Source organism: Micrasema longulum, unplaced genomic scaffold (assembly GCF_059751315.1).
Source record: "Micrasema longulum isolate JH-2025_06_02 unplaced genomic scaffold, ASM5975131v1 h1tg000126l, whole genome shotgun sequence".
Classification (NCBI taxonomy): Eukaryota; Metazoa; Arthropoda; class Insecta; order Trichoptera; family Brachycentridae; genus Micrasema; species Micrasema longulum.
Window position 1 is genome coordinate 362,457 of NW_028277332.1, and position 26,784 is coordinate 389,240.

General features: G+C 31.1%; 2 protein-coding genes across 2 annotated transcripts; one reads left to right on the forward strand and one right to left on the reverse strand.

Moving 5' to 3' along the window:
* Positions 1-3,349: 3,349 nt before the first annotated feature.
* LOC148284408 (GEL complex subunit OPTI) lies at positions 3,350-13,674 on the forward strand. The gene is made up of 4 exons (XM_088240784.1): positions 3,350-3,509; positions 4,860-4,963; positions 7,194-7,323; positions 13,409-13,674. Exons 1-4 carry the CDS (start codon positions 3,402-3,404, stop codon positions 13,454-13,456), a joined length of 390 nt encoding a protein of 129 aa, XP_088096910.1. The 5' UTR covers positions 3,350-3,401; the 3' UTR covers positions 13,457-13,674.
* Tcs3 (Probable tRNA N6-adenosine threonylcarbamoyltransferase Tcs3) lies at positions 13,408-26,141 on the reverse strand. Its single transcript, XM_088240772.1, has 6 exons — positions 25,701-26,141; positions 25,096-25,317; positions 21,299-21,449; positions 17,106-17,212; positions 15,764-15,930; positions 13,408-14,690 (listed from the first exon to the last, which is right to left on the reverse strand). Exons 1-6 carry the CDS (start codon positions 25,813-25,815, stop codon positions 14,451-14,453), a joined length of 1,002 nt encoding a protein of 333 aa, XP_088096898.1. The 5' UTR covers positions 25,816-26,141; the 3' UTR covers positions 13,408-14,450.
* Between the last annotated feature and the right edge of the window lie 643 nt (positions 26,142-26,784).

Below are 26,784 nucleotides of genomic sequence, written 5' to 3' on the forward strand. Positions count from 1 at the left end.
GTAACATTCACCATTCTGCCCATATTTGAACATCTTTATTCCTTCAATTCTTTCATCTGTTGATGTTTGGGAAGTTAAAGAGCTGAAACCTTTATTTATGCGGGTGAGATTCATCTAATTGAATTATTTCACCTACATACTAGGCAAAGCCTGAAAATGTTATTTTTTCAATTTCTATACTTTTTCACGGACCAGTTGGGTTTATCAACAATATTTTGAGTTTGTCCAAATTTGCAAAGCCATTGACAGGTCATAAGCTCTGTAGATGCCTAGACTTCTATATTACCTTCTCTTAAATGTTCTTCATCTCTGTTGTAATATGTTAATATAAACAGTTCCCCAGGGAGTTGAATCCAGTCCTTGTCTACAAAAATTTGGATAAACTCAAAATATTATGCATTTAAAATTAATAATAAAATTATATTTAATCCAAATCATTCCTTAACTATTCACAGCTGTAATTATAATAACCAAATTCCAAATATTAAATGTTTTTGTAAATCGTTGGACATAGTAGATTCAATTAAATATTTAGGAATTTATATAGATGGGAATTTAAGATGGACTAATCAAATCGAACATATTAAAAATAAATTGAAAAAGTAAATTTACCTTTTTAAAACTATAAGAAATATAATAAGTCTAAGAGAACTTGTAAAAATATATTACGCAATAACTTTATCAGTTTTGGAATATGGAATAATTGGATGGGGATGTGCAAATGACACACTGATCAAAGAAATAATAATTGCACAAAAAGCTTTAATAAAAATTAACTTAAGAGTCCCTATCAGAACTAGATCCCTCGGTATATTCGAAAATCTTAATGTAAAATCTATAAAACAACTTTATGTAAAAGCTCTGTTACTATACGCACAAAAACATTATTCTCTACCTTCCGTTACAAATACAAGAGTTACTAGATACTCCACACTGATGCTGCAAAAAATAAAAAAATAAATACAACCTTACTACTCGGTTAAAGTGAACAATCTACTTCCATTATCCATAAGGACAATTATTAAGTACTCTCAATATAAAATTGCCATTAAGAAATGCATAGTGGAAATGGGTTGCGCATGGATCGATAAATGGATCAAGCCAAATAAAATGTGTTTACTGTTTATGAAATTTGTTCTATTGGTCTGTATAAATTGTTTATGTTTGTTATGATTATTTTAGTTTATATTGTTCATTATGTCAATGATAATTAGGTTGATTAGATTAATTACGTATATTTATTATTAATATTATTATGTTAACTTTGTTAAATAACTAATTTAAGGCATGTTTCACATTATACAAAATTATACAAAAATGGCTCAATGCCGAATGAGAAAAGCTGCCCAAAAGAGCTTTCTGTAATCTGGTAGCCTTAGCATCTTTGTTCTGAAAGAAGGTCATCTAGAAGTACATAATATGCACTTCATTGGATTGGGAAAAGACGGAAGTGAATTCTTCACTGACTGGGATTAAATTGATTGGACGTGATCAATATGAAACAGTGATCAATATTTTCTATTGACACGGTGTAAAGCAAAATCCAATGTGTTTTAAATTATAAAATGTCATGCATTGAAGTCTATAATAATAATATAAAAGGGTTAAAAAAGCTGCTCCAAAAATAGTAAAGGCAAGAGAAGAATAGATGAAATAAAATTTTTCGGTAAGGTTATATTTGTTTGTATTAAATAGATTTGCCGAAGAGAAGGTTTTCCAAATTTATTATTTTTTAATGTAGGGGAAATCAGTGATGAAAGTAACAATTTTCAGTTGTGTGTTTATATCTTTAATTTTCTTACAGGTATGACAGTCATTGTTTTTTCTTAACATAAACACAAATTTCTTAGTTCTTCCGCTATATGTATTATATGATTTTATAAAACTCAACGGTGTTTGAAAAAAATCGAATAATGCAAATAACGGAATTTGTTGCAACCATTCCGACCCCTTGGGATGGTTGTAATAAGGCATAATATGATAATTGTAACATTATAAAGAAAAAACGAAATTAAACTAGAAGTAACGTCATTTTTGGATTTTTAATATTCTATGAAGTATAATTATAAAATAAATAAACTTTAGCGCAAAATATAGGAACTGTGTTAAAAAATATTTTGACAAACATAACTTAGTTCATTATAAGTTATTAGGCAAGCTATGTGAGACCACAGAGGTACTCTAAACACTGCACCCACTTTTCATTTGTCTTAGAAAAGAAAGTGTTAGTGTTAGAAAACGGCTCACCAAAAATTAAATAATATTCTTCGTTTTCTTTACTTTCATATTTTTGTTTCATACTTTTTTGGGTTAATATTTTATTCGTCATTCGAAATAGATCTTTTAACTGATACGGCCTTCCGTCTTATTATTTCTTCTTCCTAAATTTCTATTTTATAATTTTGTATTAGTAAGGTAATCTCAGAACCAGAAGAATCTCGGGCGTTGCCGGCCTCTGTCAGTTTTTCTTTTTGTATATAAGTTATTCTATTCCACTGATATGGCGTTCTATTCTCTCTGCCTACAACTATAAATTGTGATTAAAATAAAATAAAAAAACAGCATAAACCTGACACTAGAAGTTTACAGCATAATCGGGATGAAAGTAACATCTTTGTTACTTTCATCCCTCATTCTTGATTTCCCAATATCAAACAATCAAATATCTATAACCGTACTCAACCGTATCTCTTCGGATATTGACATCTTTCATATTAGTGAAAAAAAGTTCAGAGAGGATTGCATTCTTTCTCTATTGCTGGGTATTTTTTATTGTACCATTTTTGTATATTTAAATTTTAGTGTTCATTTTTTCGTTTTATGTATGCATTGAATTTTTTTGTTATGTACATAAACGTTTTTAAAATAAATAAATTGAAATTGAAATCGAAATAACGAGAAACATGATTTAGGTATAGATTATTTGTTATATAAAACGTAAAGAAAGATCTTCATACTTAAACATTTAAGACAAATTATAAAAATAACTTATGCATCTAAAGAAATATAAAGCATTGAAAAAAATATATAATACTAATTTTTGTTGTATTTTAACAACACCTATACGATTTACTCACAACCGTCCAGCTATCTGTAGTCTTTGGGTCCAGCAAGGAGCCACGGCCAATGTAACGGTAAGGGTGAGAGTGGAGTAGAATAAACGCATAGTAGTAGCAGAAAAGTTTGTACAAGAAAAGTAATTAAAAAAGTAAGTTTGTTACTTTCATTCCCGGTATCCCGTAATTTTAAAGCTATAAAAAAATTATTAAGTGGAAGTAAGAACTACCTAAAATATGTCATAAATTTGTGTTAATATTTTTGTACGGGTAACATAGAATTGACATTTGTCACACTTGTCATCAATTTCAGCGAAAGTCAAAAGTGTTTCTTTTGAAATCACGATGTCTACCAAGACTAAAACTGTTGAAGGAAATGGCTTTAACAAATCAATTGACAATGTACCTATTTGGTCCAGAGCAATAACTTCCAAGTCAGAATGGCCCGACAAGGTAATTTTTATTTATCAAACCAATGTGCAAGTTGCTTCCCCGTTGCTTGTAATTGGTTCAACGAATTAGCGATGTAGAATGTAGATTACTAATTCCCGAAAATACGAATAATAACAACCCCCGTTCAAGTTGATACATTGACGTTAGGCTTTTCCATGTTTTGTATATTAAATTGATTTATTTTTTCAAATAGGTTAAAGAAAACACTTAAATATGTTTACTAGCCGATTGAGGACAGAAATAATTTCAACATTATCCATTCGATTCTAATTCTTAAAATGATTGCTGTAATCCAATTGCTTTGGGCATCATATTTAATTAAGTTCAATGCCGAAACATTCAGCATTAATTATCGAAATATTACAACTGAGATGGAGAATGTTTTAGAAAGGGAAATATGACAGTCTAGGCTTTTACTGGGCTTATGATCTGTCGTTGGCTGGTTGAAGAGGCCACTTTACACACTGTGTAACATTCACTATCCTGTCTTTGTTTGAACATCCATGTACCTTCAATTCTTCCATCTGTGGATTTTTGTGAAGTTAAAGAGCTAAAACCTTTATTGATGCGGTGATAGTTTGTATACGTTATATCTTTGATCTTCGCAAATTCGACCACATAACCGAATATCAGACGCAACTACACTGGCTCAGTATCAGGCATAGAAGAAACATTCACACATATCGACGCTGGAAAATAAAAACATTACCACGTGACATTTAGTCAACTTGACAGGACAGCTGATTAAAGTTTGCATATTTCAATTGATATACGTTTGCATTTTTCTTTTTGAAATTGGCGTGATTTCTACTGAATTTGAATGCTATTTAGACCCTTTAGTCTCGCCTGCAAGAAGTCTTAGACGGACGCTTAGTAATGTTTTAATTAAAATCACAAACAGGAAGAAATGACTAACTGACAAGCAACTCTTACTATCAGAATATGAAAAGGTCCCATATAGATATTTTTACAGACTTTGAGTATAGAAAAAAGACTTAAGTAATGGAAAAACATTCATATGATCAGGGTTATTTTGCTATATGTTTCATGATTTAAAAATGTCTATCTGGGACTTCATATCCAATGTATAAATTATAGTTAGGTCTCACACCTGAGTTTAAAAAAGGGAAATACCAAAAACCCCCCATTAAAAAAACATCTATTTTTATTTATCAATTGTTTATTTAAAATTAATAATTCACATTCAGTGTAACAAAAACAAAAATCTTTAAGCTTTATTCTTTCGTTTCTTTCTTATTTCTTCTTCTTCTCAAGAAGAAGAAGGTATAATAATAATAAATTATTATATAAGTTATTCATTTACTTTAATAATTGTTTTGAATATTCCAGGATGAGTTCCTCGATGTCATATACTGGGCGAGACAGGGTCTTGGAATTATATTAGGTTTGGCTTGGGGAATTGTTCCACTTAAAGGATTTATTGGACTTCTCTTGTGAGTATTACCTTACATATTCTCGTACACTATTTCTGTACCTTAGAAGTAGACGGATGCAAATCCAAACGTCAAATGTTCAACACAAGCCTAAAGAATCTACTTTCTCTTGTGTAAGTGATTTCTAAAAATTTATAACATTAATTTGTATTACAACATTTGAGTTTGTCCAAATGTTCGTAGTCAAAAGACTGGATTTCACCCCCTCGGGAGTCATTAAGATTAACAAATTACAACAGGGATTTCACTTAAGGTATTCTCCATCCCTGTTATAATTTGTTAATTAATTTGTATATTCAGTATCTTAATACATTGGTTTATTCATTACAACACTTACATTTCTTCAAAATCAATGGACATGATCATAAACTGGATACGAAAACCGAAACGTTATTTCATCAAATTCTGGTTTTGCATCCTTCTACCTCTGAGGTACAGATTTATATTGTCTAAATCTTTAAAGAAAAGTACTGAATTTTTAACCCTCTAAAGATTCTTCACTGAAGTCTACGCATTAAGAAGGTTTATTAATTGTGATAATTTAATTACAAAAAGACTCAGTACTCGGTATTGATAAGTTACAAGGCGGCCTCCGTGCTGTATTGGGTGAGATGCTTGACTCACGCACTTAAGACTCCGGGTTCGATTCCTAGTGAGAACACAAAATTTGAATGTGGTTTTTCTCAAGCGTTGGTGTTTTGTGCTGTAATTCACTATTGTTGTGGCCTGGCCTGTTGTGGTGCAAAATAAAAAATAAATGTATTGACAACTGCAACATGGTATAAATCCTAAATACATAATATTACATAAATATGATGTTTGATAAAAACATATGCTGAATATTTGAATTTCTGACGGTTTTTCTTTGTACACGTGTTTATAATTTATTAATCTGTCAATTTCTGTCCATTTTTAATGGAGTTGTTGGTTAAATTAGCGTAGTTGGTTTTTGACAGACGTAAGACGTGTTTTGCTGTGTTCGGAAAATATTTAATCATTCTCAAACGAAAATGACGGACGCCTGCTCATGACTTTTTGACAAAAAACCAGACCGCATTAATGCTCCAGCCACCGTATTCACCAGACTTGGCCCTCTGCGCCTTTTTCTTGTTCCCAAAGATAAAGAGGACTATGAAAATCCTGGAAAAAGAAATCGAGCGGGGAAAGTTCACCTTGAAGTGTAGTAATTGGCATGGTTACCTACCATGCTTGAGTTCCAAGGTTCGATTCCTGGCAGCGCGAGCGTGTAATATTTGTTTTAAAAGTGGTTCTACACTGCAATACTTCATTGTTTCTGAAGCGTAAGACTGATCACCTTACCTTCTATGTAGCAAAAAATTATCCGAATATGCTGTTGATGCCCTAAAATCAAAAGCTTACCCATGTGTTGCATTGTCACGGCAATTTAGTGAAGGAGTACCGAATATACGACTGTCTCAAACACTGTAACTACATCTAACTCTCGATACTACATATATGTCTGGGAGTGAGAGAGATAACGAGTCAGTACTCTTTTTTATTTCTTTATTTGTTAATAGACTATTAAACTAAGCCAAAAAAAAAAAAAAATTATATATCGTATTATTAGCGCCTTGATTTTTCAAAGTTTTGTATTTCTGAAATAACTCTGCAAGTGACGTCAGGGGTTTTCTTGCGCTTATTCCCGATCAGTTCTGCTCATTGGTCCACTGACGGCAAGCAAACCGGAAATCCTTTTATAACTTTCTTATCATTGGTTGATTCATTGACGTCATTCAAAATAGTTTGTTTTTTTCTTTTTTTTAATTCGTACATTTTCAGGAAGCTTTTCCATACAATTTAATACTCTTATTTTTACCGCGCGAAGGAAAACATTTATTGTATCTCATTTGCCGTAGGGCTGAAGTTCCTCATTCCATGCATGATGCAGGCCAGCTTGTGCCACTGGCTAGATAACGCCTGAATTGCTTTCGGAATTTCAAAGGCCGGTCCGTTTGTTCGAGCTGTGAGCAAATGGTTTTTTTTTCATGTTTTTAGCGATTATATTTCAAATATTATCACTTTTTAAATCAAATATAGTTAATTGAAGAAATTACCTATGAATGTTCCATTTTTATGATTTTAAATCTCTCATTTTTGTATGTGTATTGACTGCGCAGCACCGGAACGTGAGGATTTCTTAGCGCAGTAAAGGAAGAGTTAAACTTATTTTAATTGTATTTTATTAGTAATGATGACACTTTCTTTTCAGATTTGTTTTAGTAAATGCGGGAATTATTTATATTTATGTAACCAGTTTTCAAAATGTAGACGAAGAGGAATATGGTGGGATGTGGGAATTAACTAAAGAAGGCTTCATGACATCTTTTGCAGGATTTTTGGTAAGTTATTTATTTAAATGTTAAAAAAATCTGCAGTATAATAATAATTATTATTATTATTAATAATTTTATGCGAGCAGCTGATATGCTTAAATCTATTTAACCGAAAGTTAGTTGTTGGCGCACTTTAACTTTTCCCAGACAAATCTAGTCCATTTTTGAACCCATTCAGACTACACATTGAGATCAGCTCTTGCGGCAGCTTATTCCAACCATCAACAACCCTATTGCTCAGGAAATAAATAAATAATAAAATGTAAATCTATTTACTATTAATTATTGTAATATGTATAATAGTAAATATTAGATGCGCTGAATATTCGGTAATTATTCGTATTTGGCATGGTTTTATATGTTCAGTCATAGAATTAAGAATAGTCCAGAAGGAGCGTAGAATCATATTTGAATACATCAGACTGTGTCAAAAAATACCCCACTTTCGCCGCGCGCATGCTTGAAGTCGCCGCGTAATGTTGCCAGATTGCGAAAAATATATTCATAACACAAACGTAAGATAGTTTTATATAATAAAAAAAGCAATTTGTTAATTTCTCTAAAATTTTATTGTACACGCGGAAACATTGATTGAACAACACAACAAAGTAGATAAGTAAAGGGTAATTTAATCAATGAACTTTGAACTTAAAAAATAAAACAAATTTTATTTTTCGTACATTTTCAGGAAGCTTTTCCATACAATTTAATACTCTTATTTTTACCGCGCGAAGGAAAACATTTATTGTATCTCATTTGCCGTAGGGCTGAAGTTCCTCATTCCATGCATGATGCAGGCCAGCTTGTGCCACTGGCCAGATAACGCCTGAATTGCTTTCGGAATTTCAAAGGCCGGTCCGTTTGTTCGAGCTGTGAGCAAATGGTTTTTTTCATGTTTTTAGCGATTATATTTCAAATATTATCACTTTTTAAATCAAATATAGTTAATTGAAGAAATTACCTATGAATGTTCCATTTTTATGATTTTAAATCTCTCATTTTTGTATGTGTATTGACTGCGCAGCACCGGAACGTGAGGATTTCTTAGCGCAGTAAAGGAAGAGTTAAACTTATTTTAATTGTATTTTATTAGTAATGATGACACTTTCTTTTCAGATTTGTTTTAGTAAATGCGGGAATTATTTATATTTATGTAACCAGTTTTCAAAATGTAGACGAAGAGGAATATGGTGGGGTTTGAACTTAAAAAATAAAACAAATTTTATTTTTCATGAAATGGATATTTTTACGTCATGTTAAATAATATTTGATGTTTTAAAGATAATGTCTGTCAAATATCCACAAGGGCGTTGTTTAATCTGACAGGTCAAATTTTCATTAGTTCTCTCATAAAATGAGCAAAGTAGCGTAAAAAATTTGACTACCCTGGCAACACTAACAAAATATCCATTTTGTTTTCTTTGACAATCTGACAGATGGAAAAATAATTACATTTTTAAGTAATGCATTTGCTACTTACACATGTATTTGCTACGTACACATGAAATGTGATCCCATCGTGTTTCTTTACGATCCTAGCAGTATTTCTACACTTTAAAATGACACAACACGGCAGAGTTGAATTCAAATCGGGAGTTGCGTATTGAGTGACGTTTAAAAATAAACTAATGGGTCAAAACGTAAAACTACTTCTTTAAGAGTAGTTTAGTCGCCTTCTGTTTTATACGCGTATTCGGTTTCTGGACTATTCTTAATTCTATATGTTCAGTATTCGGCGTGTTGAAATACCGAATATTGAACTACTTACTTACACTAGGCCAGCGAATGGGACCATTTAAAGCATCCACCGCATACCTGAATTTGTTTTAAAGACTAAATGTCTTTCTTTGGATTCACTCATACAAGCAAGTTGTTTTTTTTTTCATTACGAATTGATTATATTTCTTCCTCTAACGAAATTTAAAAATAAGAACAATGCTGGATGTATAAAAATTTATTCATAAAAACACATTAAAAAAAAAAAAATTACACGTACATGTTTATAAATTTGTATAAACCACTTTAATTTTGAGTTACACTTCGACCGGTTTCGAGGTTACTACCTCATTGTCAGAAATTAAACTAAGTTATAATTACACGCGTTGCTATTTAAATTATAAAATATTGTATGAGACAGAAAAATGAAAGAAAGAGAGAGAAAGTAGGTAAAATGAATCATAACGGGAATATTTTAAAGAAGACTCGAAGTTAAATTTAATTAATTATTTATTATCTGAAGTTTTTGATTAATGGCTTTACTAATTTCTAATCGTTCTAAATTGTCTAAACAAATCCAATTTTACTGACATGCAAAATGTCTACACCTGTTTCTTGATTAAAATCCTGGTTTTCTGATTTAAGATGATTTGCGAATTCTGAAAAATTATTATTACTGAGACATCTTATATCGCACCCCTAGTTTTAGACTATGACATGTCAAAAAACTGAGATTTTGAGTTAATAATGCAGAAGTATTGATAATATGATAAACTACCTGGTCAAAAACTATCACAAGTCTATATGCACAGTTCTCAATTTAATAACACAAAATATAGTCTTGAATTTTCTTAAATCATATTGTGTGATATTTCAAGACTATGATATTTTGAGTTGCTATAGTCTTGAATCAGAAAACAACATTTTTTTTAATTTTAGACTATTACATTTTGAATTATCATAGTTTAAGAATAGACAAATGACTTAATTTTGAGTTTTGGTACCACATTAAATTTGCTAATTTTAATTATTTAAAAAAAATTGCAATGCTTACATTGAGCTACCAGGGATAACTGAACAAAAAAAGAAAGATCTTTTTAGCCTATGCAAGAAAAATTTGATTCCTAAAAATAATAATTTAAAAGTCGCTAATACCGCTCGAAGAGAAAATCCATCGACTTATGAAGAAAACGATGATTGAAATTATTCCAATAGATGAATTTGCACCTATAAACCTTTGTAATTTTGCAAGAGACTTTGAAAGTCCTTGTTATTTTTTTTTAGTTACATTGATAAACTATTAAAATTTGTTGAGATTGTTTCTTTATTTTTTTTTGTTTTTATAGGTTATTTTAGCCAAAAATATAAAAAAAATTGTACAAAATTAATGTTGGTTTATTATCAACAATATTTTTTGTTTGAACAAACATGAACAGATGAAAGAATTGGAGGAATATAGATGTTCAAATATGGGCAGAATGGTGAATGTTACACAATGTGTAAAATGGCCACTTAAACCAGCCAATGGCAGGTCATAAGCCCTGTAAATGCCTAGACTTCCATATTCCCTTGTTTAAAGTATTCTCCATCCCTGTTGTAATTTGTTAACCTTAATGACTCCCGAGGGGGTGAAATCCAGTCTTTTGTCTACAAACATTTGGACAAACTCAAATATTGTAATGAAACCAACTGGTCCAAGAAGAAGTTTAAAAATTGGAAAATTGTTTTCAGACGTTGCCTAGTATGTAAAATAATTCAGTCAAATGAATTTCTTCACAACAATAAAGGTTTCAGTTCTTTAACTTCACTAAAATCAACAAATGGAAGAATTGAAGAAATATAGATGTTCAAACATAGGCAAAATGGTGAATGTTAAACAGTGTGTAAAGTGGCCACTTAAACCAGCCATTGACAGGTCATAAACCCTGTAGATGCCTAGACTTCTATATTACCTTCTCTTAAATGTTCTTCATCTCTGTTGTAATATGTTAATTAGATTATTATTTTGCACCATATCTTAAAGAAAAATGATCTCATTACCTACTTTTGTTAGTGCAATCATAATGTACATGATAAGTTAACTCAAAATCTTGATTAAAATATTTTAATGGTCTAGTTTTAGAGTATGATATCTCAAAAGCACGACTATAAACACAATTTCCTTATAATATTTTATTTTTTAAAACATTGCATTTTAAAATACAAATCCTGACAAACAAATTACAAACAACCGCGGTTAACTGAACACATTCTTTGATTTCTTTCGGAGAAATGAAACTTTAAATTCAATTATCTCAGAATGCTATTTTTTGACTTGTCATAGTCTAAAACTAGGGGTGTGCGATATGCTCTTTGATTCTAACTTCAAAGTTACAAAATCAAAATTAAATTGGTTTATACAAATTTATAAACATATAAGTGTTAAATGTCATACCACAAAGTAAAAATGTTTTTGATAACAATAATATTTAAAAAAAATTGTTTACTATTTATAGTGTCTACCTCAGTTTTATTACAAAATATAACATGACAACGAAATACATAGATTTTTCACTATCAAACAGATGCAGACGTTTACGCACATTTGGTCCATTACTTTCATTGTTTGGGTTATTCGAGCCTGTGTAACATTTTCATCAAAATTTTGGGGCGCACTCTTAGAGTAATAATACGCCTTTGGCTAATAGAGTCACCCATACGGAGAAAAACCATTCTATGATTTTTAACCACGAAGTTAGCTACAGATTACAGCAGTACAACGGGTCGTAGGTACTTGGGTCGAGAATTGCAAGCGCAAACTGAAACTAAAAACTCATTACAAGGAAGACAGAGACGCTGTTCTGTGTAAAACAGATCCAGTCGGTTATTGACAGTGACGTGGGACGCACGCATCTAAAATGAGCGGCAGATTTATGATTTTTAATTTATGTTGCTATAACAGGGTTAAATTATATCTTTATTTTTATAAATTATGGAAAAGGAATTATTAAACAATATGTCTCCGTATTTTTTTTTTTAATGTCTGAACTTTAGAATATTTCGTCTTTTCAAAGGAATTATTTACCACTGTCTTTTAAGAGTTAGTATAAAAATTAACAAAAAAATGGAATAACACATTTTTACAGAACACTTTAAAAACTTTATAATAACAATAATGTCTCGATGTTTTAAACAATGTTACTGCCCCAAAAAAAAAAATATTTTGAATCCCCAAATTAAAAAATGTTCTTTTCCGTTTGTAATAAACAAAACTTGTCGAGAATTTTGACAAAGAAAGTGTCTTGCGGGGTTTACACATTTTTGCAATATTGTTATCCACACATTGATCTTAATTCGCAGCGATACGTTAAGCATAAAGCAGTGTTACATTGTTTTTAATTTAGTTGCATGGTTTTTGGCTAACACATCGAGGTATTACAGAGAATTACAGCCACAAAAACCCTAGGCTTTGTTATCAGAACAACAAGAGAGTTTAAGTCTGTTAATGCATTAAAAATATTATACATGACCCTAGTAAGACGCCAGTTAGAATATGGGTCCTCAGTTTGGTCTCCTTATTATGTTACCCATATAAACAGTGTGGAGAAGGTCCAACACAAGTTTTTAAGATTCATGAATTTAAAATTAAACATTCCAATTGAAGAGCTTAACTATAAATGTTTAATGAAGCAGTTAAAATTAATATGTATTAGTGACAGAAGGGAAATTTCAAGTTATTAAATAATGTTATTGACAGTCTTGAACTTTTAAATTGTGTGAATTTTTATGTGAGACAGCGTGGGAGGAGACAAAATACTTCTTTTGCTGTTGATTTGTATAGTTCAAACTATGCTAAGTACTCACCTATTCCACGGTTCCACATGTTAGCAAACAAACATGGAAACGTAGATTTATTTAATTTATCTTTATACCAATTAAAATCATTACTTTTTAATCACTTCTTTTCTAAATTATAAAAATGTATATGTTATACTTATTTTACTGTTTATGCTATGATACATCGTCTCCGTTACTTCAATACTTTTTATATTTAAACCCTTGATTTATTGTTAGTTTGCTGCATACCCATGTTATAATTTCTCATTTAAGTTTTCTTTATTATTTCCTTATTTTCTGCTGATTTTATTTCATGTATCTATATTTTCTATACTATGTTCAGGTGTTTTGTTTCATTATAATTGTTTTTCAATATTATTTTATACTTTGTCAAAGGCGTAAACCGTCGAAATAAGTAAATAATTTGTAAGTTCAAACTCATTTAACTATTTTGTTCAATGGTAGATAATCACCAATCTTTGCACAACACCATCCGTATATTGTACGATTATATAATGTAGATTGAATGTGATTTTCTCACTATTTATTTTGTTGACAGGTGACATGGATAATAATGTATACGGGACTTTATCACGAGACCTTATGAAGTTAGCAGACGAGGAACCCAAGAAAATATATCCCGAAAAAGTTTTTGTATTTTTCCACACAAAACAAAATGCTTTTATAAATATTTTGTTTTAAGATGTAAAATATTGAACCGTAGAAGGAATACTCCCGAACTGAAGACTCGTGACTTGTTCTGTAAGCACACTGTATAAACAATGTTATTCATTTTATTTATTACATCATTTATTTACAACGGAATAGTGAATTTTATTTAGATTGTTCCCTGTTTAGCAATAGTAATTACTTACACAATGACGAAGTTTAGTGATACGAGAAATTGGATATAAAAATGTTTTTTCACTAGCAGTAATAATTGGAGCATCAAATCTAACATCGAAATAATGACGTCGTTTACTTCTCCATGCCTGTGGGAGTTGGATTATTTCCAATAATCGAGAATAATAGTCGGGTGAAAATTCTCCAATGTTATGTCGTCTAAGGCATAAAGTTAGAAAAGGTTCTTCTTCGCAAGTTTTTGTCAATCAAGCAATCAAAGGTAGCGTTGACATGTGTTGTGATATATTTCCAGTTGTTTCCGCTAGCCATCTTTTTCAAAGTTAAGTGCATTTTTACCCTACGAGGCTCTTCTTTTAAATGTCAGGACAACTCACGAGGACTAGTGACGTAATTTCAAAATTACAACACTTAAAAAAATCATAGCGATGAGAATACGATAAACACTCCCTGTATCTGTTAAATAAATTGTCAGTACCTATCGAGGGGATGAAAACATACCTATCAAAAGAATAAAATAATCCGCCATCCTTGTTTTTTTTTATTACACAATAGTACAAATAGTTTACAATACTTTGAGTGGGTCCACATTTTTAAAAACATAAATACTGTATTTAACAATTGATGGCTGTTCAATTTTCAAAACTCGACATTTGCTTGAAATGTAAATTTTCACGAGAGCGTTTTTTAACTTAAATGTTCTCCATCTAAGTTTCAATATTCATCAAATTCTTGTAATGCTAATCTCTCCAAGTAACAAACACTTCGTCAGTCCTGTATCGTTGTGTGCATGTTGCGCTGTTCCAACGCATCCTGGATCCACTGGCGAAGGCCTCGGCTCCAGCGTGAGCTATCATGACGCCGTTGTCAATGCAGAACCTCTCGTCCGTAGCAAACAGTGTGGCCCCTCTTTCTTCGCACATGGCCTCCATCATCTTCTGGAGGCGGACGTTGCAGCCGACGCCACCCACAATCAGAACCTGGAGAAGCGAGGGATATCAGAAAATAATAATAATTTATACGGACAATCACAACACAAATTATCACATATGAAAATAGGCTAGTCTCGACATCTCATCAATGGAATGAAAATGTACAAACTGAAATCAAAAAGGCGGCCTCCGTGGTTTAGTGCTTAAGCTCATGCACGGAAGGCTCCGGGTTCGATTCCCGGTGAGAACACAAAAAAATAAATATGATTTTTCTCAAGCCTGGGTGTTCTGTGTTGTAATTCACCACTGTAATCGGACCTCCTGGCCTGTTGTGGTGAAAAAACAATCATTTCAAAATTCAAAACATTTTCAGACAGAATTTTAGAGTAAATGTCATAGCTATGGTAATAAATTACATAGAAATATGAACTAAAGAAATAAACATTTAAGTTTGTAAGTGAAAATTCTTGATGGAAGTTCATTGTAATTTATTATATAAATAAAAAAGACGAGTGATACTTTAATCCACAAATTTAGAATATCCAGTGACCGGTTTCATCGCTTTCGCGACATCTTCGAGACTATTATCTTTATTAAGGAGTTCAATGTATTTATACAAAACTTTACCTTACCTCTGGTTTGTATAAATACATAGAACTCCTTAATAAAGATACCAGTCGCGAAAGCGATGAAACCAGTCACTGGATATTACAAATTTGTGGATTAAAGTATCACTCGTCTTTTATTTATATAATTAATTAAAGAAATAAATATGGCACATCCAATAAAACAGTCATGATATTTAAAAAGCATAATTTTCAGGAGAGCCTACAAAATAAAATGTTGTCTTATAAAATGATCATATGACAAAGACGGCTGTGTGAAAAATGCGACATTGACTTTCTTTTATAGCTGATCTTGAAAAGGAGACATAAAGGCTTTATATTCCAGGTTAAAAAAAAAACTAAATGTATTTAACTTCAAATTATATACTTTTGTACTTATAAAGTTGTTTAAACTTTTTCAAATAAATTAGTATGCATTTTTGTTACTTGGGATTATAGGAGCATCAACTAATACTTATTAAGATGGATGACGGCTAAGACATTGTTATTTCTCACCTCGGAGGATCCACAGTGCGCCATTGCTCTTTCTGTTGTTTCAACAAGCATGGCAAATATAGTTTCTTGTAGGGAAAAGCACAAATCTTCAGCCGTGAATTCTTTGCCAATTTGCGCGGCTTTTTCTTCGATAAATGACAAGATCCCAGAAAAACTTACATCCATACCTGTTTCCAACAAAATGTGATACACATTTCAGTTACCAATGAAGATACGCCAACAACTTTAAAGAAGTTGTGCTTGAAATTGCATTTTTAAAATGTTTTTATGGAGATAAAGATATGAAAATATAATTATTTGGCAAGACGAGAAAACTGGTGGAGTCATAAATATCTAATTTCGAGGGGAGTCGCCAATTTGTACATTAAAATTTCGCTAAAAACATACTGTAGAAATCCAATATTTACAACCAAATATTATAGAAAAAAAACATAGTTCCATAAAAAATTTGCCAAAGACAATTTATCCTAGAATTGAAGAAAAATACCACAAAACTTGTGTGATTTAAATTGTTTGTATTACTTATCAAAAACAAAAATTTAAGATTTTGGTTGAAAAACTTTTTATAAAGTTTATATTTGAAACACTAATTTTGTGGTTATTCATTATAAATTATATAGAAAAACTTTTTGTTCAAAATATCATCTTCAAATCATTAAAACAAATTTTACTTTAATACTTCGTCTTTATCTAAATTTTAAGAGGCGTAATCTGCTGGTCGAAGTAATTATATTTAATAATATTAAACTTTTAAGTATATTTTTTTTATAGAATTGCCTTAGAAAATTGCTGCTTTTATTTAACGTTTATTGACATTATTTTTTAATTCGGGGATTTTGAAAATACGGCATTTTAAAATGGTTGATCATATGATTGCATTAGTTTTCGTGCGTTTTGTCAGACTACAGCCTTAAAAAGGATTATTTTTCTGTCAAATTGTTTAATATGCTTTCACATAAAATTGAGTTAACTGATAACAAATGATATTTCTAAAGAGAAATCAAAATCAGGCTGAAGAAAGTTAGGATAAAAAAAAAAATTGAATATTTCAAATAAATAAATAAAATTTATTGTGTATGCAGATAACTGGTCGAATTCCATATTAAAATTTGGTAAGGTATCCAAAATAAAATATTGGATTTAATTCTACTTTAAAAAATATATATATATGTGGCGCGTTTCGTATTGTTAGGACTTCATCAAGTCATGTTATGTCTGGTCTGGTTAGTGTAGTTATTATGTGCTTTTTCAGGTTGATTTTTAATTTGTTACTATTACGCATTAACTGCCAGTGTCATGTTTACTTTTTATTAAAAAAAATATGGATGATTTTATACTATACCTTTTACAACATATGGTAAAGTAATAAATTTATTTCCTAATTTGGCCGCCTGTTCAATGTTATATCCCGGACTCGGATCATTAGAAAGTTTCAAAACTCGCGCAAATCTAAAAAGAACACAAAAGTTATATCATAATAATATAGGCATATCCAAAACTAAAATGTATTGCATCTGTCAAATTGAAAAAAACTATGCGCGCATAATAATTTGTCATTCAACTAACAACATTGCATATTCTTTAAGGTGGTGGCAGGTGAGAGTTCTCATTTCGCTAAATCTCTCCCTCCACGCACACATCTTTAAAGTATCAGGCTAATGGTAGGGGGCGAGCTTTTTAACATCCTCAGGTTTAACCAGTGGTACCCTGAGGATGAGGCTTCTTTTATGATGTAGAGCATCACATTCACATAACAACAACAACAAACCATCACGCCGTTTCCCCGTAGGGGTAGGCAGAGAGGATAGAACGCCATAACACTCTATCTTGGCATACAGACCTCGCTTCCTCTACATTCATACATCTTCTTATGCACGCACGCCGATTATTCCTACTTTTGACATGTCCATCTTCAAGTATTTGATGGACTTGATCGTGCCATGTCTTTCTCGGTCTTCCTCGTTTTCTGCATCCATCAACATTTGCATCGTAGATCCTTTTAGTCGTTCTTTCGCTGTCCATTCGCTCTATATGTCCAAACCAACGCAGCACCCCTTTCTTAATTCTGTCAATAATGCATGTCTCAGCCTTACACACTTCACGGATCTCGACATTTGTGCACCTATCATACATCGTTTTACCACACATTCGCCTGAGGGATCGCATTTCGACAGCATTCAACCTACTTTCATCATTATTTTTCCAATTCCATACTTCGCTCCCATTCACATAGAATGTGTATAATGAAATAGACACAATATTGTAAGACGTCACTCCCCATTATGTACTCCACATGTATTATGTAGTTTTAATACATATACTTTTAAAAAAATTAATTAAATAAGCAGTGTTGTTAGCTAAGCGACCAATTACATATAATTTGTACATGTTTTATTTATTTTGAATTCATTTTAATGCTTTAAAAAAAAACACTTGCAAGAAAAAATATAAAAGAATCTTAGGAAAAAAGTTATATAAAGAAAGCAAATGTTTAAAGAAATACAATGTTGTCTGAAGACATTATTTTATTATTCATAAATAATAAGAAAAATTTTAAAAAACAATTTCAAAAATTTAGTTGAAAAAATATTTAAATAGAAATCTTAAGAGTTAGTCAAATGATTTCCTTAAACACTGTATTTAATGACAGTCAAAATTTATTGAAGAAAACGCAGCTTAATAATGATGGAATGACTTATATTAACATAAGTAAGTATTCAAAAGGTTATAAATTAATCTGTATAAAATTTCTTAATATTGTTCTTTATTTACTTTTTTTTCTCATGTATCTATAATAATGTGTATGTATATACAAATTATTACTCATGTGTATGTATATGCATATATGTGTATATATATGTACGAAGAACATCGACCGATCTTACGACTTTATATAAAATAATAAAACCAATGTTTGATACCCCTGATCTACTGAAATTGATTTCATTCTATGTACCACCTAGATTAAGCAGAACATCTACAATATTTTATTGTCGAAATTCTCGAACGGTAGCTCAATATAACTCACCTATTGTTAGATTACAGAATACCGGGAATGAATATGCATCACATTTTGATATATTTAGTTTATCTCTGCCTAACTTAAAAAATAAAGTGACCATATTTTATCAAAAAGAGCAAATCATCTTCAGAAGATTGGGTTGGAATAGTTATAATTTGATTGATTAATGTATTTTGTTATTGTATAATTTCTTTAAAATATATATGTATTTCAAGTAATTAATAATGTGTACAGTACGAGTTTATGAGATATTAATATTTCATACTCGATTTTTTTAAAAATATTTTTATTTTTAAGCACTCTTTATACCACATATATGTAAATGGCAGAAATGCCGTATATAAATAAATAAATATGTGTGTGTGTGTGTGTATGTTTGCATGTGTATGTATGTGTGTATGTTTTTAAATGTAAATTTATTAAATATTTTTCTATATACCCATATACCTTTGTTGGTACACTTCCTTATTTTTACTTATTATAGTATCTTTTAGTTTTTATTATGTTATCTTTAATTTAAACTTATGTTTCACTGCTGCACTTGAATGTATTTCTAATAAATGTAAAAGCCCGTAGGGCGTGTTAATTAATAAATAAATAAGTTACTAATTAAAAATACTTAGTAAACTTCCACTTGTTTGTTTGACCAATTAGCGCTCTCACCCTCTAATGGGCATCTCAGACTGGTGAATATTATACAGTGTAATGATAATTATCTTAAGTGTGGGTACATTTAAAAATAAGTTGAAAGCGACACAATACACAATGTTTCAATGGAACAGAGTGGGACAAATTATTGAAACACGTGTTGGCGGTATACTGTAAGAGAGGATTCTATTTTATGAAAACATTTATTGTTTTAACAAATTACAACAGGGATGGAGAATACCTTAAATAAGGGAATATGGAATATGGACAAACTCCAATATTGTAATGAAACCAACTGGTCCAAGAAGAAGTTTAAAAATTGAAAAATTGTTTTCAGGCGTTGCCTAGTATGTGAAATAATTAAGTCAGATGAATCTCTTCACAACAATAAAGGTTTCAGCTCTTTGACTTCACTAAAATCAACAGATGGAAGAATTGAAGAAATATGGATGTTCAAACATAGGCAAAATGGTGAATGTTACAGTGTGTAAAGTGGCCACTCAAACCAGCCAATGACAGGTCATAAGCCCTGTAAATGCCTAGACTTCCATATTCCCTTGTTTAAAGTATTCTCTATCCCTGTTGTAATTTGTTAATCTTAATGACCCCCGAGGGGGTGAAATCCAGTCTTTTGTCCATGAACATTTGGACAAACTCAAATATTGTAATTTACTACAATGTACATTACAATGTACAAGTTATTACAATGTACAAGGTCCAACTAAGCTCAATGACATCATCAGTATACAAAAGGTCATGAAAATCTAAGGCTGGTTTCACGTAGAGTCAAGTTGCACTTGCTATAAAGATTTGTCTAATATGTATTTTATTAATATTGAATTGTATAACTATATATATCGGATTGCGTCTTAATCTAATGAATTGTAAGTGTCCCGGAATGAATTTTTAAACTCATGGGATTACAATTATGTCATGTGCATATTTTGTATTTTTTTTTGCTGTGGGGTGCATTCTGTTATGTCAACGTGATTATGAAACCAGCCTTAAGGCTGTAGTCTGGTAAAACGCACACAAAGTGAGGAAATCATACAATTTTGCCATTTTAAAACAAATGTTTTTTTTTTATTGCGCAATAATAAAAAAATAAAAACACAAATCAGATAAAAACAATAATTTTTAAAGGTATTTCTGTTAAAAAATATAATTACTTTTAGACCGGCAGATTACGCCATTTCAAATTTAGACTAAACTTAGGTATCTGGGTATACCAGTACCGATAAGGGCAGGTATGAAGGTCATAAGAAAGTTAAGAAGATATTGTTTTAAATTGAATATTACAACCAGAATTATCTTCATTTTTAAAAAAAGGAGAATACAATTCTATAATAAAAGGTTTCAACTAAAATATAATATATTATAACTTCTTCTTTTTTTTTTTTTGAGTAACAAAGGCATAATTTTACGTAGAAATAAAGGAAAATGTCACAAAAATGTATGTGATTTAAAATGCTTGTATTTCTTTTCGAAAACAAAAAAATATTAGAAAATTCCAGCCACTTTCATGTTCAATTTATTATCTTTAAATTATTACAACAAATTTAGTTCAATACTTAGTCTATATTGAGATCCCAGTTACCTAAGTTTAGTCTACATTTGAAATGGCGTAATCTGCTGGTCTAAAAGTAATCATGTTTTAGTTACATAAAACTTTTAAGTATATTTTTTAACAGAAATACCTTTAAAAATTATTGTTTTTATCTAATTTATGTTTTTATTATTTTTTATTATTGCGCGATTAAAAAAAAACATTCGTTTTAAAATGGCAAAATCGCATGATTTCCTCATTTTGCGTGCGTTTTACCAGACTACAGCCTTAAAAAGAAAATAAGCTATTTGTGACTCACCTATCCAGGCAGTTGCCGACAGCAATGTCGATGGTTTCGCCAAATATACGGTAATGTTTTCTAGAATAAGCTATTACTTGGGTATTTCCACCGCTGACATACAGAACTGTTGGGTTTTGTGCTTTAGTGATCAGTCTACCCATCTCAATATCTGAATACTGATGTAAGGGATAACACAATATTATAATTATAAAACTAATTTTGCGATTTTCTAATGTCGTCATATTTTAATTGAGAACATTTATTAAAACTAAATGGATGAGGATGAACTCGAGTGTGTAGTCAGGAATTGTATTTCTAATATATTTATTTATTTTTATTTATTTATTTATTTAGTATTTCACAGTTTTAAAATGTACAGAGTTTATTTGTTTCAGGTCCCGACTAGCTAGGAAATTCTTGTGTTTAGGAAGGACCTTATTTTATTTTATGTGTTTTTTTTATTTTTTATTTCATTAAATGATGCTTAATAAATTCAAAGAATAATAATAACAATATAAAAAATCAATATAAATTTAAATTAGAAAACATGCAAGTAATAATAATAAAAATTGAATCATAAAAATAGATTAGAAAATATGCCATTAATAGTAAATAAATGAGACACAATTATTATAAATTATAAAACATACCGATAATAATAAAAATTGAACCACAAATACACATTATAATATATAAAATGAGTAATTAAGAAATTAAACAAAAATATAAATTGTAAAACATACCGATAATAATATATTTTTTTACATATCAACAATATTGTAATTTCATCGTATTATTATGAATAGCTTACATCGGTAGTCAGATGGCAGAAGGGACCATCTGTATTTTTGTCTATGTTTTAGTTTTCAAAAGTTTTGATTAATATTTCAGTAAATACATCAGTCATTTAGAATGGTAATTTATTATTGAAAAGCAACACTAAAATATTTTAGTTTGTGGATTAGTCTTGAAATTGAGACGTATTTCAGCTCTCCTGAACATTTTTGAAAATTACAGATGGTCCATTCTGCCATCTGACTACCGATATGGCACAATTTTTGTAACATAATGCCTCAAGGGCGCTTTACAAAGTGATTCCATAAATCATCATAATTTTTTTTTTTTAAATTATAAAAAAAAAAAATATTAGCGTTCTTATAATTTATCCAAATATTTCAAATTTGGTGGCCGTTTTCAACGAGTTGTAAATAACTCACTTTTAGAAAATGGAAAATCAAGTTCGGGTAGTGGGTTTCGAACCTCTGATCTGTGATCCGTGAGTCCGCAACACTAGCCACCGGACCACAACCCGATTTTCATCATTCCCTTTCTGCACCTAATGGTGTATAGGGCACTGCATTGGTACACCAATCGCAGCGTATCTTGATCATTTTTTGTTACATGAAGGTAAGATGATCAGTCTTACGCTTCAGGTACCAGTCCAGGAACTATGAAATATTTCAGTGCGAAAACACCCTTTTAAATAAATATTTCATATCAACCATGTCGGGAATAGAACTCGAGACCTCTTGCATGGTAGGCAAACGCGCTGACCATTACGCCACGAGGCCGACAAATAAATAAATAAAATTTTAACTTAATATTTGTAAATTAAGTAAAACAATTTACTTTGTTATCACATGTTACGGATTTATTCAGATGATTTAGAGAACATGTGGGTTTTAAGTTTTTTCCAGTTCTGTAAAATTTACAAAAAATGAATGCAAATAATTGTAAATGGAACACATTTGAGTATGTCCAAATGTTTGTAGATAAATACTGAATTTAGCCGTCTAGGGAGCTTGTCAAGATTGAAAGATACTTCAACAGAAATGAAGAACCCCTTTGAGAAGCTAATATGGAAGTCTTTATTTATTTATTTATTATTAATAAACGCACAAAGCGCTCTTACAATAAATATATTTTTATACCCAGCCCCGGGTCTAACCGGATATAGCACCCCGTCACTTACTGACAAATGACTTGAATATATTTATTAATTTGCTAATTTCAGTGATCACTTAATCTAGTACTTATTTACAAAATATTGTTCAATAAATCTGTAGGGGAGGGTGGGCTACAGTGGGACATGGTGTCCAGTGGTCCAATAGCTAAATCATTATCATTTCCCTATCCGCACACAGTGGTCCATAGGACACTGAATTTAAACTCTAATTTCAGCGTACCTTGATCATTTTTGTTACATAGAAGGTGATGTGATCAGTCCTACTCTTCGGGTGAAACATTGCCGTGTTAAATCACCTTCAAAATCAATATTTCACGTCCACCCTGCCAGGAATAGAACCCAGGACCTCAAGCATGAAGGGCGAATGCGCCAACCACTACACTACGAGAGTATTTATTCATATTTTTCTCTCTCAAACTATAATTAATAATAAAAATAATGTGACCTCACTGGAGTTACCCGTGATGAGGACACTTAACAATATACTTTATTGAAATGTTTTCACATTTGAGAATAAACAAAGAAGACTAACTTAATAAACAGAGATAATTAACAAAATATTCAGATATTTTTAAAAACTAGGTTTATATGTACATCTATATTATTTATATTACAAAACGCACAATGAAAATAACAAAAACCTAACATAAGCTATACATTTGTGGGGCAGTTGATTCAATATTGGTTTGGGCGAATGAGACAATCCATTTTACTTCTACCTAGCTCCACTATCCATTTTTTTATAGCCTTTTCAAACATTTTCTCGTTACTGATTGTTTTAATAGATAGTGGAAGTAGGTTATAGATTTTAATTGAATAATACTCAAAATCCCTTTGTCCGAAAGTGGTATTAGTTTGTATTTGTTTAAGTTGACTTTGTGCTGAGGATCTAGAATGAATGAACTCATCCAGGGGTCAGGTTCGATTTCACACCCAGGACTTTATTCTTTATCGGCCCGCTTAGCCACACCCACCGAATTAAATATAATGATGTTCATATAGCATTGTGCTATATTTTACAGTTTTTTAACATCTAAGTTAGTTTCTCAATTTTTTTTTATAAAACTGTGTTTTTTTTAGAGAGCGGTGCCGCCATTAAAATGTCAGCACAAACTAAATAGCGCAGGTATCCTAGAGTGCTGATTGTAAGTAGAACGTCAAACAACATTGGCGTCATTTGCACGACAGGCGTCATAGCAGTACGGACAGTTTGGGAATGTTTTTTCCTGTGTAGCAGTGAACATTTCTGTCTGAAAATGAGCGCAAGCGTAATTTGGCAAGGAATTTTCACTATATTTTGAAATGCATACTCAGTAGCATGATTTTTAAAGATCTCACATTATTCCAAATGATCGTTTTCAACTTCTAAAAACTCCTTATCTTCAATTGTCCGTTTTAAAAAACAAGTTAGTTGATCAGTTAATGAAATGAGGTAATTATTATTAAGATCATGTACAAAAAACATAGATTATTTCCCAGTAACGCACTATATGTAGAGAGTGGACTCCTTAATTTTAGAATTCCAAATCATTAAATTACTGATACCGTTTAAAGTAGGTTTGAGGTCTTGGATTAGCATGGAAGGAATAGATTGACACCTTCTTTAAAAAAAAAAAATTGATATTTATAATGACTTATTGCAAATAAATCTTGTCTTTTGTTCTATCAGCATATGAATGTTGTGTTTTTTCTTTTTTCTTTCGTGGCGTATCATGGCCGCTAGATAACGGCACCGCTTTATTGGGACACCATAACTTAAATCGCTCATATACCAAGAAATATTAGTAGATTTCTCTATCTCCTTCCTCAATTCCTCAATCTGGTAAATCGTAAAGTTTAAAAAGGATACGGCCAATACAGTGGTTAACACCTAGAATTGGTTTATTCCAGAGCTGAGCGACAGTTCTAGCCACCACTGCTACTGTAACTAGCGGGGCGCCCATCCCGGGACCTTTGGTATAGCAAACCACATCTATATCGGTAGGTTTCACGCCAGACTGCTCCAATGCATCTTTCAAAATCTTCAGCACATTCTTCCTATGGTGCTCTGCAGTTTCCCTCGGCAAGAATCCTAAATCATACATTTGGTTTCATAGATTTTTAGGGCTGGTATCCCAAACACTCTCGCGGCCGTATTATCTCGTATATTTACGTACAAAATACATGAGAAAAACTGTTTTCTCGTGCCGCGAGAGTGGTTCAGAATAACACCCTAGATGAGGAATGAGAAAGTTTAGTGGTTTTTCAATTCAGTGGTTTTTCAATTTCAATTTTGGGGTCTCACTATTAGAAAATGGGAATCAGGTTGTGGTAGAGGGGGATTCGAACGGCAGACCGCTGATCCTCAAGTCCAATACTCTGTAACGGGACCGCGGCACAATATTATGCCCACAAATATTTTTTCTCACTGTTTGTGTGCCTTATAATGTAAAATGAATATTGACATTAAATAACCTTCCCCTGGAGGAGTGATGTAAGTACACCGGCAATTTGACAAAACTTCACCGTCTTTAACAATACCAATGCCCAGTTTATTAGCACTGCCTTCAAATCCGATTGATATTACCATTGTAAAATTTAAAAAATACTGATCTAAATAAATATAAAGTTTTGTTTTAGTTTACTACACTTATTGTTTCTGAAACCCGCGAACGAGAAATTTCGGCCACTTCGAATGTGGACAATGTTTAGTTTATTATGCAGTAGTTAAACACGCCAAAAAACGCTTTAGCTTGACGCAGATGACAAAAGTTGAAAGGTGGTTGAAAGTTGAAAGCACAGATTATTACATACATGCTGTTGAAATTTGGTACATTTTGAATTTTGACACTTCGACCACAGATTTCCATACTAATCGGGACATAGATGTTGCCAGAGATTATGCCGTTTGCCGTTGTGTATGGAGATGAAAATAATCGACTAAATTGACTAATCGAATGATTAGTAATCGAATGAAGGAAATAATCGAATTAATCATTCAAATGAATCATTTATTTCCGGTATTAAATTAAATTAATTAATTAATTATGGATAACTTATAAAGCGCAATTTTCGTAATAAAATACCTCAAGGGCGCTTTAAATGGTGATTCTTTTGTTAAGTTAATTTAATTGAAGCTTTTAAATTTGTAATTTAATTAAAATAATGTATTTTGTTGTCACGTGCTACGGATTTATTCAAATGATTTAGAGAACAAGTGGGTTTTAAGTTTTTTCCGAAACATCACTTCACTTTCACAGCCTCGCACCTCTGCTGGGAGAGCATTCCATGCCATAGGGCCTGCGACCGCAAATGCGCGTTCACCAAATTTAGTGCGCTGTTTGCGTAGAAGTATAATATAATTTATATATCGTATAATTTTTATAACTTAATTAATTAATTAAGTTATATAAATTATCCAAACATTAGGCACGTCAGTTTGTTTTTGTTTTACGGCAATAATAATAATGTAAACCATGATCCTTACTTTATGGTATTTAGAATATTTACATGGGTATAATTCGGCGTTGCCAGATCTACCGATTTTTCGGTAGATCTA